The sequence below is a fragment of the Somniosus microcephalus genome, chromosome 11 (assembly GCF_052327205.1).
Source record: "Somniosus microcephalus isolate GS21.2 chromosome 11, FLI_Smic_1.0, whole genome shotgun sequence".
NCBI lineage: Eukaryota > Metazoa > Chordata > Chondrichthyes > Squaliformes > Somniosidae > Somniosus > Somniosus microcephalus.
In genome coordinates this window covers 224,803,618-224,819,878 of record NC_140997.1, presented here as the reverse complement: position 1 = coordinate 224,819,878, position 16,261 = coordinate 224,803,618, and the positions used below count along the sequence as shown (strand labels likewise).

General features: G+C 51.8%; 1 protein-coding gene across 2 annotated transcripts in view; it reads left to right on the top strand.

Moving 5' to 3' along the window:
- Positions 1 to 16,261, top strand: part of c11h3orf18 (chromosome 11 C3orf18 homolog) — an 82,929-nt gene that overhangs the window by 49,749 nt on the left and 16,919 nt on the right. For both annotated transcript variants that reach the window (XM_086002044.1, XM_086002045.1), the window contains 2 exons: positions 3,565 to 3,940; positions 8,404 to 8,429. In XM_086002044.1, coding sequence (XP_085858170.1) covers positions 3,611 to 3,940; positions 8,404 to 8,429 — 356 coding nt within the window. In that variant the 5' untranslated portion in view covers positions 3,565 to 3,610. The remainder of the gene's footprint in view (positions 1 to 3,564; positions 3,941 to 8,403; positions 8,430 to 16,261) is intronic.

Below are 16,261 nucleotides of genomic sequence, written 5' to 3'. Positions count from 1 at the left end.
GGGGTTAAGGGTTACGGAGAGAAGGCGGGGACGGGATACTGAATTAAAGGATCAGCCATGATCTCATTAAATGGCGGAGCAGGCACGAAGGGCCGAATGGCCTACTCCTGCTCCTATCTTCTATGTATCTATGTATCTATGTATGTACCTTTAAGAGAATAACTGGTCTCAGACTGCAGTACCGGCAGTGACCACCCCTGTATAAAAGGCGCTAGCGAGCCTCTGTAGTTTCAGGTTCCCGATTGACTCCTTTCAGTAAAGACTTGTTTTGTTCAACTCCTGCTGTCCGTGTCTCAATCATACACGGACATAATATTAAGCACCTTTGGACGTTGTGCTGCATTAAAGGCGCTATATAAATGCAAGTTGTTGTTGTTGTGGAGGCCATTCAGCCCCTCGAGCCTATTCCAACATTCAGTCTGATGATGGCTGATCTGTATCTTAACTCCATTTACCCGCCTTGGTTGCATTTTCTCTTAATACCCTTACCTAACCCGTAGGCTCTTTAGTCTGACCATATTTCTGATGTGGCAGAAGTGTTGCCACGGTTGCCCAAAAGGGTTGAACCACAAGGAGTTAATGAACTTTCTTTTGCTCAGTGACAGCTCCTCACCACTGGGGCTGCTTAGTTTCCCCTTTACAAACTGCGAGCGGGAGAGGGAATTAAAAAAAAACCCACAGTGACAAAAGTGAAACAGTCTGGGGCTGTTGAAGGAGCGCAGTTGTTAAACACACGGCAGCTGGAGTTAGGTAATTGCAAGCAGTGAGCCGGCCAGGATTTTCTCACAAGTTTAGGGTTTCATTGCCGGGGTTTCGCTGCTGTCACAGCAGAGCTTTGGGTGACATGGCTATCCCTCCCCCTGAAGGGGCACTGGGGCCGGGTGAAGCTGGAATTGCTTTTCAGCGCCTCTACGCTAACCTGGTCCCTTTTACTGTCCCTCTCCAGAGGATTGGAATTAACGTAGTGTTAATTTGAGGAAAAGGATGAGATTTGTTCAACTTCCTGGTACTGGGAAGCCCACAGTAGAGAGACAGGATGATGAGTGCGCACAGAAGAAATAATAATTAAGGATATCATAGAATCATACAGCACAAAAGGAGGCCATTCGGCCCATCGTGCCGGTGTCGGCTCTTTGAAAGCTCTCCAATTAGTCCCACTCGCCCCTTGCTCTTACCCCAGAGCCCTGCAAATATGTAGCGAGAGGCGAAAAAAAAATGACGCCTATTCCTTTATGTTCGATCAGCCCCACCTGCTCGCCTTCTCACCATCTCCCTCAATCTCTTTTTCTCCAGACACCCATCCAATTGTCGCTTCAGCCCGTTTACAACGTCCATTTTGAATTCCACAACTCTTTGGGTGCAAAAAATTCCCACCTGACTTCCCTTCATAAGTTGAAGCGAGTGGATGATCCTTTGGGATTTGCATGGGAGCTGCGAACCATTTTATTCACAGCTGTCGTGCATATTTGAGATGCAAAAACAAGTGAATATCTATCCCGCTATCAATAGCACAGCTTGTCCGAATCTCAAATATCCACTTCTGCACGATCGTGGGTGTCCCAATTACCCAACTTAAGAGAGAGTACGTGTACAGGGGCCGCTGCCATAAATCTGGTCATCTGTAAAGACGTCTTACTGCAATTATATAGGGCCCTGGTGAGACCACACCTGGAGTACTGTGTACAGTTTTGGCCTCCTTATCTCAGGAAGGATAGAAACATAGAAGATAGGAGCAGGAGTAGGCCATTTGGCCCCTCGAGCCTGTTCTGCCATTTAATGAGATCATGGCTGATCATCCAAATTCAGTACCCTGTCCCTGCTTTCTCCCCATATCCCTTGATCCCTTTAGCCTTAATAGATATTCTTGCCATAGAGGGAGGTGCAACGAAGGCTCACTAGGCTGATTCTTGGGATGAGGGGATTGTCCTATGAGGAGAGATTGAGCAGACTAGAGTTTAGAAGAATGAGAGGTGATCTCATTGAAACGCCGAAAATTTTTAAGGGGCTTGACAGGGTAGATGCTGAGAGGTTGTTTCCCCTGGCTGGAGAGTCCAGGACTAGGGGGCATAGTCTCAGGATAAGGGGTCAGCCATTTAGGACTGAGATGAGGAGGAATTTCTTTACTCAGAGGATTGTGAATCTTTGGAATTCTCTACCTCAGAGAGCTGTGGATGCTCAGTCGTTGAGTATATTCAAGACAGAGTTTCCGCCTTAGCAGAACCGTGATTCATTTTGGTCGATATCCCGGCGTCGGGCTACTTTGTGCAGTTTAGGCAGACTCCCCGGCCACTGCCGGGAGCGGACAAAGGATGGCATCAGGCTTTGGGCACCTGCTCCGGGGTAGTGTGGCATCCGGGTCTGAGTATGGGAAAGTCATTCAAAAATAGCACCACAGACTCTGCTCTTTCAATTTTAAAAACGGTCTCCTCCTCCTACACTCCTAGCAGCACCATTATGCCAGGAATGTGGCAGTGTTCTTAGTGCCCAGAGTTGCTGCAGCATAAATGGCAGGAAGCACGTTACGCCGAGTCTCCAGCACAGAAACAGGCCATTTGGCCCAACTGGTCTATGCCGACGTTTATGCTCCACACAAACTCTCATTTGCATGTGATTGTAATATTCCCGCCCACCCTACAATATGCTTGCCGCCACTTCAAAAGAAAAATAAAGAATAGCATTTATATAGCGCCTTTCACAATCTCAGGATGTCCCAAAGTGCTATACATCCAATTAAGGATCCCATGATACTATTTCGAAGAAGAGCAGGGGAGTTCTCCCCGGTGCCCTGGGCCAATATTTATCCCTCAATCAACATCACTAAAACAGATTATCTGGCCATTATCACATTGCTGTTTGTGGGAGCTTGCTGTGCGCAAATTGGCTGCCGCGTTACTCACATTACAACAGTGACTACACTTCAAAAAGTACTTCATTGGCTGTAAAGTGCTTTGAGACGTCTGGTGGTCGTGAAAAGCGCTATATATCTTTCTATTCATTGCATTACATTTATGTTTCCTGCATGTACTACCCTCCTAACTATCAACAGAAAGGGCTACCACCACCCGTTCAGCATTCGGATAGTGTGTGACTGCCAGCACAAATATTATGCAGGTTTTGATGTCTGTTTTCCCCGGGAGTAATCACAAAAACACACGTGAAGGGAATTAAGCTGTTCTGAGGAAGACAGAACACAAGGTTAGCCCCGTGGAGACCTGCTCCAAATGTGGCTGACAACAGCTCACTAATGTTTCCATCCTTTGGGCCACTGGAGGCCAGACCTTCTCCCAGTGGCGTTTTTTTTTGGGGAGGTGAGAGCTATTTTTCCTGACTAGTGCTCACCTCACCCATCTGTGCCTCAGCGAGCGGAAGGGAGGGATTGTTACCGCGAGCCAAGCCATGTTAAAAGAACCAAGTCATGAAAAGGCGATTCTGCCTTGTTGGACAGTAAGTCTGAGGCCAGGCAGGAGGGATTCGCGTTTCCAGTCACGTAACCCATGCACTTGCACATCAAGTGTCCGCTTTTGGCGGGTTAAGTTGTCAGCTCTCTCCAATCGTGTCTTTCAGGTAATGCTGGGAGTGGGTGTGATGTTCGGCTGGAGGCCTCGCCCGTATGATACCGCCGGAATTGTGGCTCAGTGTCTGTCGGGCTGAGCTGCACAAAGAGGCAAAGGGCCAGAGCACCTTCCGGAAGATGTCGCAGCCAACATTCGACGCCAACTACAACGCATCCAACATGGCGGCCTCCTTCCTCAGTGCGACGCCCGAAACAGAGCACAGCAATGTAACAGACAGGATGGCATTTCAGACTGTAACCATGGTGACAAATGGTACCAATGCCACTGCCACTCCACCGCCCGACATAGAAACTGGGAGGTCGAGTATGGGGTTGGTGCTCGTACCAGTTGGAATTGTCACTATTATAGCATTAGCCGTGGCTATGGTAAGTCAGTTTGTTTATCTTGCCCCGTTTTAACCATGGATAAATACTTGAAGGGTAAAAATTTGCAGGGCTATGGGGCAAGGCCAGGGGATTGAATAACTCTTTCAACGAGCCAGCACAGGCATGATGGGCCGAATGGCCTCCTTCTGTGCTGTATCATTCTATGTATTCTTGTTTCCCTTTTTGTTTTGTTTCCCCCTCTTCCATGTGTCACGTGCCATTGCCCAGTTGCATGGCTCTGTTGACGATTCTCACGAGCCAGTCAAGGGCAAGTATATGAAACCAAGTCAAGGTGAGTCTGTTCCGTGGGGTTCGTTGCCCTTCCCTGCGAGGAGGTGCACAGCTTCTGCTCGGTTTTCCCAAGAGCTCAGCCTACGGTTGCCAGCTCACCGTGTGACGGCAAACCTCAAATCCTACCAAGCCGTCGTATGGTGTACTGTACCCAGAGTTACCAACACTGGCCATTCTCAAAGGGAATCCTGAGGCAGTGGGAATCTCAAACTAGCATGAAAGCAGAGTTGAAGGGAGGGACTTCCTCATCTCTGCTTCGGCCTTACCTTGAGTCTTCGGCTCGGATGATGCTTCGGGAATTCCCGAGAATGGTGAGCATTCCTCCATAATGGATCTTAGGTACATTTTTTGGACTTTACATAACATGAGAAAGCATGGAATAAGAAAGGACTTTTTTTTAGCCTGTCAAGCAAGCCCTTCTGCAGACCATGTACAATTTTTTATTATTCATTCCTGGGATGTGGGCGTCGCTGGCAAAGCCAGAATTTATTGCCCATCCCTAATTGCCCTTGAGGAGTCATAGGCCTAGAAATTGGGTTGGGGCGCCAAGGTGGCGCAAAAGTCGCCTGAGCGCAGGATTTAGCGCAGCGTTCGAGGCTTTAGCGATCGTCAGATATTCAGTTTCATTGCCCCTCGAGGGACACGGGGCGAGGCTCGAGGTGCTCCGCGTCCCTCTTAGGGCGCTGAAACGGAATATCGCAGCGCAACGTGCCGCAGCGCCACACGCGGCACAGCACGCTGCGGTACTGCAGGCCTTCCTCCCACTGTTAAGGGGGAGGGGCCTGCAACAGCGCGATCCCCGCTCGCAAGTGCCGGCAAACGAGCCCGGCACCAAGAAGAAGTGCCGGGCTCTCGGGAAACAGCTGGCAATGCCGCGGGGGGGGGGTTAGGAAGCCGGGGACGGAGGTGCTGGCAGGCGGCCGCCGAAAAAGGCGGCCGCCCCGCACCTCCACCTTAACTTGCACCGCTGCTGGCACAGTAAGGCCCCGTGAACCGGGCGGGGGTAGCGAACGGCGCAACTGCGGCGTTCGCTACCAAATATCGCGAACGGGGCGCGAATGGGGCGCTGCGCACACCGATGATGTCATCGGTGGCGGCGCAGCGCAAATGGCTAACGCCGCCATTAGCGCCCCTGCTGAATATCGCGGGAGGCGCAGCCAGTGGTGCTACAGCCACTGACTGCCTCTTTAGGCGCTAACAGGCGGCGCTACTCACCCAATTTTTCCCCCATAGCGTTATACAGCACAGAAAGAGGCCCTTCGGCCCATCGCATCCGCGCCGGCCATCAAGCCCTGTCTAATCTAATCCCATTTTCCAGCATTTGGTCCGTAGCCTTGTATGCTATGGCATTTCAAGTGCTCATCCAAATGCTTCTTGAATGTTGTGAGGGTTCCTGTCTCTACCACCCTTTCAGGCAGTGAGTTCCAGATTCCAACCACCCTCTGGGTGAAAAAGTTCTTCCTCAAATCCCCTCTAAACCTCCTGCCCCTCACCTTGAATCTATGCCCCCTTGTTATTGACCCCTCTACCAAGGGAAGAAGTTCCTTTCTATCTATCCTATCTATGCCCCTCATAACTTTGTACACCTCAATCAGGTCCCCCCTCAGCCTTCTCTGCTCCAAGGAAAACAACCCCAGCCTGTCCAGTCTTTCTTCATAGCTGAAGCGCTCCAGCCCAGGTAACATCCTGGTGACTCTCCTCTGCACCCTCTCCAAAGCAATCACATCCTTCCTATAGTGGTGGTGAGCCGCCTTCTTGAACCACTGCAGTCCGTGCGGTGAAGGTACTCCCACAATGCTGTTAGGGAGGGAGATCCAGGATTTTGACACAACAACGATGAAGGAACGGTGATATACTTCCAAGTCAGGATGGTGTGTGACTTGGAGGCGGTGGTGTTCCCATGCACCTGCTGCCCTTGTTATACTCCACCCTACCCGTTCAGCCATTCTGCCTATCAAACCCACTCCTTTCACAGCCCACATACAATCCTAATCTCCGGAAGCCAGGTTCTACACAAATATTTCCTATCCACGCACCTTATCTATTCCTGCATCTCCTCTATTCAACCCTGGCTGGCTGCTCTGCCCCGGGAACATTCCCTACCCACCTGACCATAGGTTATCCCCATCCTTCAACACCATTCCTAACCAGATATTGTGCCATTCCTTGCCTACATGCTACCTTACTCCGCCTGAGAAGGGGGAAAATTGGCCGTTTGTAATCACCATTGGGTAGGGTTGCCAACTCTGGTCCGATGTATTGCTGGAGGTTTCGTCGTGTGACCTCCAGCTCCAGCTGCCCCGCCCAGTCAAACAGCCTTTTTTCCTCATCTCCAATATTGTTGCAGATAATAAACGAAGTGTTCAAAGGAAATGAACAAAACACACCATTTTTTTTTAATGCCCTGATGATTGTTCTCCTGGGTGTTGCTCGCAGCAGTTTCCTGGAGATTCATCCTAAATTCCAGGAGACTCCAGGACAATCCTGGAGAGTTGGCAACCCTGCGATCAGATGACTCCTGATGGAACGTGCACACCCGTGGACAGCGGTTTCAGAGAGGACCGCGAGACGCCCCTCATTGCCGGTCAGATACCCCGCAGACATTTACTGAGTAGATTCAGACATGAAGAACAAAGACTTGGCTGAGGCACTGGAAGAAGGACAACATTCATTGAAACATATAAGATTCTGAGGGGGATTGACAGGGTAAATGCTGAGAGGTTGTTTCCCCTGGCTGGAGTGTCTAGAACTAGGGGGCATAGTATCAGGGTCGGCCATTTAAGACTGAGATGAGGAGGAATTTCTTCACTCAGAGGGTTGTGAATCTTTGGAGTTCTCTGCCCCAAAGGGCTGTGGATGCTGAGTCTTTGAGTATATTCAAGGCTAAGATCGATAGATTTTTGGACTCTGGGGAATGAAGGGATATGGGGATCAGGCAGGAAAGTGGAGTTGAGGTCAAAGATCAGCCATGGTCCTATTGAATGGCGGAGCAGCTCGAAGAGCCGTATGGCCGACTCCTGCTCCTAATTCTTATGTTCTTATTCCTGGAATTGTTTCCCCCCCCCACCCAGCAAGGGGTCAGCACTTTCAGTGCTAGGGGAAAATGAAACTTATAAAAATAACATAAAGGTGACAGCGCTGGATTAGCAGCTGGCATATAGGCCATAACACTGTTTCTATTTACAGAAAACACTGAAAATAGCTGGCAGGCCTGCCAGCGTCTGAAGTAAAGAAAAGGCGGGTTTTTAATGTGTTGGGTGTCAACCCTTCATCAGCACACTGGGCAGAGACTGGACAGCCGGCAAAACCCGGTGCGATTCCGGTGGCACGCACTGACGGCGCGCCAGAGAGGAGTGGCCCGAGGACGGCCTGAATTGGTCACCGGGCCTCATCATCACCATGATCCCAGCCCGCTGCGGGCGCCAAATGGGCGCCATGACGCAGCTCATCTGTTCGGGGCCTAACCCATTTCGGCCTACCCTGATGGCCCACAGGTTAAGTCCGGGGAAGGAGAGGCAATCGGGCTGGAGGCGAGCACGGGGTGGCAGCGGCTGCCAACTGTTTGGCGGAGACAAGGAGGAGCAGTCCTGCTTCTTCCGACTCCACAAAATAAAAACCCAAATCTCTCAAAGCTCTGGGACCTTTTCTCGAGCGGCCTCCAGCAGTCCCTTTAAGAGCCACTGGCTAGGCCGCTCAAGACAGAAAATACAAGTGAGAGTTTCTACAAGCTCCCGACTAGTCTAACTGAAGTTGGGAACCCTGGTCAGAAATGGGCAAAGGGGACTCAATTCAATCTTAAAATGAAGTTTGCATTTATTTCAGGCAGCCGCCAGAGCCGCCTAAAACAAGGCCCCCGGCCAACTTAGCTGGTTATCGTTATGCCCGTAAAATGGGCGCACAATGTTGAATTGATGCCCCAGAGTTTTAGTGACAGCTCCCCACCTGAACCGTGAACCTGTCTTTTATCTTTAGAGGATCTGATGTACCTGCCAAGCTTTTCCAGCATTTTCTGCTCTTAGTTCAGCTTTCCAGCGTTTAGCCCTGGCTTCCGATACACCCTCTGTTTCTGCGGTCGCAGTTTCCTTATTGCTGCTCTGTGTTGAATTTGCCCCCCTTTTATTTTTTCGACGTTGCTATATTTACACTAATGAGTAATCTTTCCTTACATTCAGGTTCTGTACATCAGGAAGAGGAAGAGGTGAGTGTGCCTGTTTTTTTTTTATTACAGTTTAGGTATTGCGCCTTCCTTTGTGCAGCGAGCAGTTTGAGAGCGGGGGTGGGAGTTAAGGTTCCACAGCTGGCCAGCAATCTTAACTCTCTGCTCTTCACCTACTTGCAAGAGAGTAGCATGAAGTTAACCCTTGGACTACTGGCTGGTGCAGTGAACTTTGGGGGTAAACCTAACTCCCCAGGGCGTGTGTGTGGCGGGGGGGGGTTAAAAATAAAATATTAGGCAACCCAGCCCCAACCCGCCCACTTCCACTTTTAATGGAGATGGACCGGGGGAGGGGGGGGCGGGGGTAGCAACCAACCCACTCTCCGGAGGCGTGACCACCGGCCAAATATTTCATGGTCTACAGAGCAGCAGTGATACCCGTCCTGCTGTATGCCTCAGAGACATGGACCATATACAGCAGGCACCTCAAAGCACTGGAGAGGTACCACCAACGCTGCCTCCGCACCATCGTCAGTGTTCTCGCTCAGGCCAACATCCCCAGCATCGAAGCTTTGACCATGCTCGATCTGCTCCGATGGACGGGTCACATTGTCCGCATGCCCGATACGAGGCTCCCAAAACAAATGCTCTACTCGGAGTTCCGACACGGCAAGAGAGCCCCAGATGGGCAGAGGAAACGCTTCAAGGACACCCTCAAAGCCTCCTTGAAAAAGTGTAACATCCCCACCGACATCTGGGAATCCCTGGCCCAAGACCGCACAAAGTGGAGGAGAAGCATCCGAGAAGGCGCCGAACACCTCGAGTCTCTTCGCCGGGAGCAAGCGGAAGCCAAGCGCAGGCAGCGCAAGGAGCGCACATCAACCCAAGCACCCCACCCACCCGCCCCTTCAACCACCGTCTGCCCCACCTGTGACAGAGACTGTAGGTCCCGCATTGGACTCATCAGTCACCTGAGAACTCATTTTTAGTGTGGAAGCAAGTCATCCTCGATTCCGAAGGAATGCCTAAGAAGAAGAATTCAAGGAGGCTGCATGCCTCCATTTTAACGTCACTTTTATTTTTTGACACCAGCAGGCCGGGTTTACCAGGCCTCGGGGAAAGCCAGCAGCTGGGGGGGTGGGGGCCAGCGTGAATGTCCGGATGGACAAGGTAGGCGCTTTTACAGCACTGCTTGTGGGTCAGGAGGAGCAGGAGTGTCTCCACCCCGGCCCAACAGGCCAACCTGTAAACCACCGCCCACCTCGATCTTGACCGGCCCCTTACCCCGTCGCCAGTGCCAAATCCCCGGCTGCGGCCTGGAGCCATGGGCCTGCCCGCCCGACAGCCAGTCAGTCTTCAATCTGCGACCGGGAAACAAGAGAATTATATTTAAAAAAAAGAACAGGTCTTGCCGTTAAATTTGGCAGGACCATCGGCAAACCCGTACTTCCGGTTTCCCGGCCCGCTAAACCTACCCCCCCCACCCCCCCGCCTTCCCGCTATTATCGAGGCCTTTGCCTCTGGGCCTCATGTACTACAACACTGGGGGCCATTTTAACCTAACTGGCCCAGTGGGAAACTGATGTGGTCAGGTCAGCTGCCCGTTTTACAGTCGACCCGATTTTAATGAGTGGCCGATTTGATCACCTTAATTTCTCAGCCGGGCCAGTTAGATTAAAATGGCCCTCACTGAGATGAAATGTGCCAGTGATGCTCAAAGTATCAGTAGTCCTTTTATTACACCGATATCTACCCTGCGCCCCACCCTACCTTGGCAACCTTCTCTAACTGTGTCGCCACCTCCAGACATGACATCTCCATTGCTGTGCTCCCAATATCCACAAACTCCGAATCGTCCGAAACTCCATCCCCCCGTAACCTGTCCTACACACTAAGCCCTGCTTACCCATTTCCCCTATTGCTGTTGCCCCCCCGCCCCCATTAGATTGAATTTAAAATCCTTGTCCTTGCCTGCAAATCTCTCCATGGTCATGCCCCCCACCCCTACCTTTGTTATCTCCGCAACCATCTTCGGCCTTATGTTCCTCCTATACGATTGATCCTCTGGCTCATTTCTCCTGCTCACCCTGGCTTCATCCAGATTATTCCCCATTCCCCACTCCCTCTACTCCACCACCAACACCAGATTACTCCTCATTCCCCACTCCCTCCACCAACACTGGATTACTCCCCATTCCCCACTCCTCCACCGACACTGGATTACTCCCCATTCCCCACTCCCCCCACTCCTCCACCGACACTGGATTACTCCCCATTCCCCACTCCCCCCACTCCTCCACCGACACTGGATTACTCCCCATTCCCCACTCCCCCCACCGACACTGGATTACTCCCCATTCCCCACTCCCCCCACTCCACCACCGACACTGGATTACTCCCCATTCCCCACTCCCCCCACTCCACCACCGACACTGGATTACTCCCCATTCTCCACTCCCCCCACTCCTCCACCGACACTGGATTACTCCCCATTCCCCACTCCCCCCACTCCTCCACCGACACTGGATTACTCCCCATTCCCCACTCCTCCACCGACACTGGATTACTCCCCATTCCCCACTCCCCCCACTCCACCACCGACACTGGATTACTCCCCATTCCCCACTCCCCCCACTCCACCACCGACACTGGATTACTCCCCATTCCCCACTCCCCCCACTCCACCACCGTCACTGGATTACTCCCCATTCCCCACTCCCCCCACTCCACCACCGACACTGGATTACTCCCCATTCCCCACTCCCCCCACTCCACCACCGACACTGGATTACTCCCCATTCCCCACTCCTCCACCGACACTGGATTACTCCCCATTCCCCACTCCTCCACCGACACTGGATTACTCCCCATTCCCCACTCCCCCCACTCCACCACCGACACTGGATTACTCCCCATTCCCCACTCCCCCCACTCCACCACCGTCACTGGATTACTCCTCATTCCCCACTCCCCCCACTCCTGAACTGACACTGGATTACTCCCCATTCCCCACTCCCCCCACTCCACCACCGACACTGGATTACTCCCCATTCCCCCCACTCCACCACCGTCACTGGATTACTCCTCATTCTCCACTCCCCCCACTCCTGAACTGACACTGGATTACTCCCCATTCCCCACTCCCCCCACTCCACCACCGACACTGGATTACTCCCCATTCCCCACTCCCCCCACTCCACCACCGACACTGGATTACTCCCCATTCCCCACTCCACCACCGACACTGGATTACTCCCCATTCCCCACTCCCCCCACTCCACCACCGACACTGGATTACTCCCCATTCCCCACTCCCCCCACTCCACCACCGACACTGGATTACTCCCCATTCCCCACTCCCCCCACTCCTCCACCGACACTGGATTACTCCCCATTCCCCACTCCCTCCACTCCTCCAGATTAGTCATCAATCACCTCTTCCTCTGCTCCATTGGAGGCTGCTTTGTCAGCCAGATAGTAACACTTTGACTGTGGGAGGAGGGAAGGGGTGAAGGATGGGGGAATATCACAGCCCTATCCTGCCCTCAACCAATGTCCGTACACATCCACTGAACAGCAGGGTTTACCAATAGCAATCAAGATCGGAAACCGTGGCTTTTGCCTTCGCTGATTCAGCGATGCTGACTCCAGGTGGAGTACCTCATCACTGGCCGGGCTGAGATCCGATAACCCAACACAAACCGGTCTTTACACCTGGGTCAGCACGGTTCAGGAGAGCACAGCATTATTTAATCATTTATTTCCTTATTGTGTAGCATTACTGATCTAAAAACTTTCTCTCAAACTGTGAATCAGTGATAAAGTAGTGTTGTTTGGGATGGAAATTAATCTTTCAGCTTCACCCCTGATCTTTAGGATGTCAGTAAGCCAAGTATACCATATAAAGCCCAGATGAGATACATTTGATAATATAGAGTATTCAAGCTACTATTGCCCAATATCACCAACATCGCATTAAAGATGGACAGTTCTGCACCATGGATTTGTAGATGTACTGCTGCGGGGATGAAACAACTTTCCTCTTCTTAGAGCAGAGAAGGTTGAGAGGAGATTTGATAGAGGTGTTCAAAATCATGAGGGTTCTAGACAGAGCAGATAGAAAGAAACTGTTCCCATTGGCGGAAGGGTCGAGAACCAGAGGACACAGATTTAAGGTGATTGGCACAAGAACCAAAGGCGACGTGAGGAAAATCTTTTTTACGCAGCGAGTGGTTATGATCTGGAATGCACGGCCTGAAAGGGTGGTGGAGGCAGATTCAATCGTGGCTTTCAAAAGGGAGTTGGATAAGTACCTGAAAGAAAAAAACTTGCAGGGCTACAGGGAAAGGGCGGGGGAGTGGGACTAGCTGAAGTGCTCTTGCAGAGAGCCGGCACGGGCTCGACGGGCCGAATGGCCTCCTTCTGTGCTGTGACCATTCTATGATTCTATGAATCTCCGTCACAAACTCAATTGATCCTCCCGCGCAAAATCTAGTGAGGGAGAGAGACAAATAAGAATGATGATTCCAGGTATCTGGAACACAAGTTGTGAGGAGATATTATGGAGATTGGGCTTGATTTCTTTCGAGACAAAGGGATGTGAAGGTGGTCCCACTTGCCCATCACCTCAGTCCACACTGACCTACATTGGTCCCCAGTCCTCCAACGCCATAAATTTAAAATTCCAATTTCGGGCGTCACACTTTAGGAAGGATGCCAAAGCCTAATAGAGGGTGCAGAGCAGATTTACCAGAAGGGTCGGTAACCAGAGGGCACAGATTTAAGGCAATTGACAAAAGAGCCAGAGGAGAAACAAGGAGAAATCTTTTTATGCAGCGAGTTATTATGGAATGCACTGCCCAAAAGAGAATCGGATAAATACTTGAAAATTTGCAAGGCTAGAGCAAAGGAGTGGGACTAATTGGAAGCTCTTTCAAAGTGCCGGCACAGGCACGATGGGCCGAATGGCCTCCTTCTGTGCTGTAAGACTCTATGGGGTGAAATTGGGTGCCTTTGCGCCTCCCATTAGTGTCCCCGGGGGTGCTAACGAGGCACAAGTGGCTTTGCGACAGGGCGTGGCACTGATATTGACACCCGCCATATTCGGTGGCAGTTTTGCAATGGCGCTACGGTGTTGCGCCTCGATCTCCTTCGCCCGGGGATTGTGACATCATCGGCATGCGCATCGCCCAGGTAGCGCCCCAGACCCGAAATTGAATTCTGCCCCCTGCAGCAGCGCCGTCAGCTGCAGGAGGCGTGCATCGGGCGGCCGGCCACTTCGGGGGCGATGATTAAAGGTGAGGTGGCCGAGGTAAGTAAAAAAAAAACTTACCTTTCTTGTTGCAGTTTTTTTCACGGGTTCCTGCCCGCGACCGATCAGACCGACGTTCTGCTTGAGCGGCAGGCTGATCGCGGCTGCCTTGGTGGTCCAGGTAGGTACTTTTTCTATTGCAGAGCCTGCAGCGATGGCCCTTCCCTGTAAGGGAGGGAAGGAGCCTTTGAACACGGCCCAGTGTGCAGCGCTGCTGAAGTCTCCGCCCCGCCTGCTGCCGATCGCGCTCCAAGAAGGAAGCAGAGTGCTTGATTTAGCTCCCCACTTCCTTCTTGGAGCACAAATGGTGAATTTTTCACAATTTTGAAATCGTCAGCGCCTGGCACTAACTTTTGAAACTTTTAAAAATGAGCACCCCAAATGATTCCATTATCTTTAATTCCCTCTATGGACTCACCCCTCCCTATCTCTGTAACCTTTTCCAGTGCTACAACCTCCTGCCGCCCCCAACCCTCAGCCATACTCTTTGTTCCTCTCACTCTGGCCTCTCATGCATCCGCCTTCCCTTCTTCTTCTTAGGCAGTCCCTCGGAACCGAGGATGATTTGCTTCCGCATTAAAAATGAGTTCTCAGGTGACTGATGAGTCCAATGCGGGACCTACAGTCTCTGTCACAGGTGGGGCAGACGGTGGTTGAAGGGGCGGGTGGGTGGGGTGCTTGGGTTGACTGCGCTCCTTGCGCTGCCTGCGCTTGGCTTCCGCTTGCTCCCGGCGAAGAGACTCGAGGTGTTCGGCGCCTTCCCGGATGCTTCTCCTCCGCTTTGTGCGGTCTTGGGCCAGGGATTCCCAGATGTCGGTGGGGATGTTACACTTTTTCAAGGAGGCCTTGAGGGTGTCCTTGAAGCGTTTCCTCTGCCCACCTGGGGCTCTCTTGCCGAGCCGGAGCTCCGAGTAGAGCGCACGTTTTGGGAGTCTTGTATCGGGCATGTGGACAATGTGACCTGTCCATCGGAGCTGATCGAGCGTGGTCAAAGCTTCGATGCTGGGGATGTTGGCCTGAGCGAGAACACTGATGTTGGTGCGCCTATCCTGCCAATGGATTTGCAGGATCTTGCGGAGGCAGCGTTGGTGGTACCTCTCCAGTGCTTTGAGGTGCCTGCTGTACATGGTCCATGTCTCTGAGGCATACAGCAGGGTGGGTATCACTGCTGCCCTGTAGACCATGAGCTTAGTGCCGGGTTTGAGGTCCTGGTCTTCAAACACTCTCTTCCTCAGGTGACCGAAGGCTGCACTGGCACACTGAAGGCAGTGTTGGACTTCGTCATCGACGTCTGCTCTAACATTGGCAGCCATGTCTCTAGTCACTTAGGTCCTGCCCTCAGGATTTCCCTCCCTAAACCCTGCCACCTCCCTCTCCTGCTTTAAGACCTCACCAGTTTCTCCAAGCTTTTAGTCGCCTCTCCTAATATCTCCTTCTTTGGCTCGGGGTCCATTTTTTCCCCTTTATGCCTCTGTGAAACGTCTTGGGGAGTTTTTCCCGGGGCCGGATTAACGCATAACTGTACAGGGCCTGCCCGTGACGAGACAGATTTGGGTCGCCCCCCAGCCCCGGTAAAGCGCAGAAAAGCTGCACACAATTCTTATTCCGGTTCTGACTTTTTCTCTCACAAAGATGTTGCATAAATGCAAGTTGTTGTTGTCGCCTAATAAGAACTTTCCAGGTTAGGAAGCCAATTGATGAGGTGGATCCGGGAGAATTTTTCAGTGAGGGTTCAAACACCAGGCAACGCAAGTTAAAATGGAGAAAGAACATACATAAGAGATAGGAGCAGGAGTCGGCCATTCGGCCCCTCGAGCCCGCTCCGCCATTCAATAAGATCATGGCTAATCTTCTACCTCAACTCCACTTTCCCGCCCGATCCCCATATCCCTTGATTCCCTTAATATCCAAAAATCTATCGATCTCTGTCTTGAATATACTTGGGCGGAGAGGTCTGCACCCCCTTTTTCCTGGCGCTTGGCGCCCAAGGAATTGGGTGTACGCCATGGAGGGCCAAAGCCTAGCTGAGAATTGAGCCCAACGCGGGCAGCTGGGTTCATCTGGCAGCTGATACTGGGATTAAACTCCAGCCTTTTGGTTTGGGGGAGTCCCAGGGATCTAAGAGGAAAGCTCATGCTCCCATCAGTATTGCGTTTCCACCCACCATTCCCTCCATCTGTTGCTGTACGAGAGAAAAAAAAATGCCTTTGTAGGGCAGTTTGATATGAATGGTGGCTCTTTATTAAAACCAGATCTCTCTTTGAGATATTTAGTTCCCTGATGCTGCGGTTAGGATGGATTTAGCATTGGCCCAGCTATGACTTTTAACGTTTTGTTGTGGTCTCATTCACAATTGTACCGGCAGGATGTCCTAAGGGTCTCAAGGCAGGCTCACCTCCAACTGAAATAGCGCAGCTGGGTTTTTGTTTCTGTCCGGGCCGTGACAGCCAGAGGCTGGAGTGAATGACACATCCTTGCCCCTGGAGTCTTGTGGTTTGCAGAGTTTGCTTTGCCGAGGTCACATTTGCTTCCACAGGACATCAACCGCAGAAACCACTGTCAC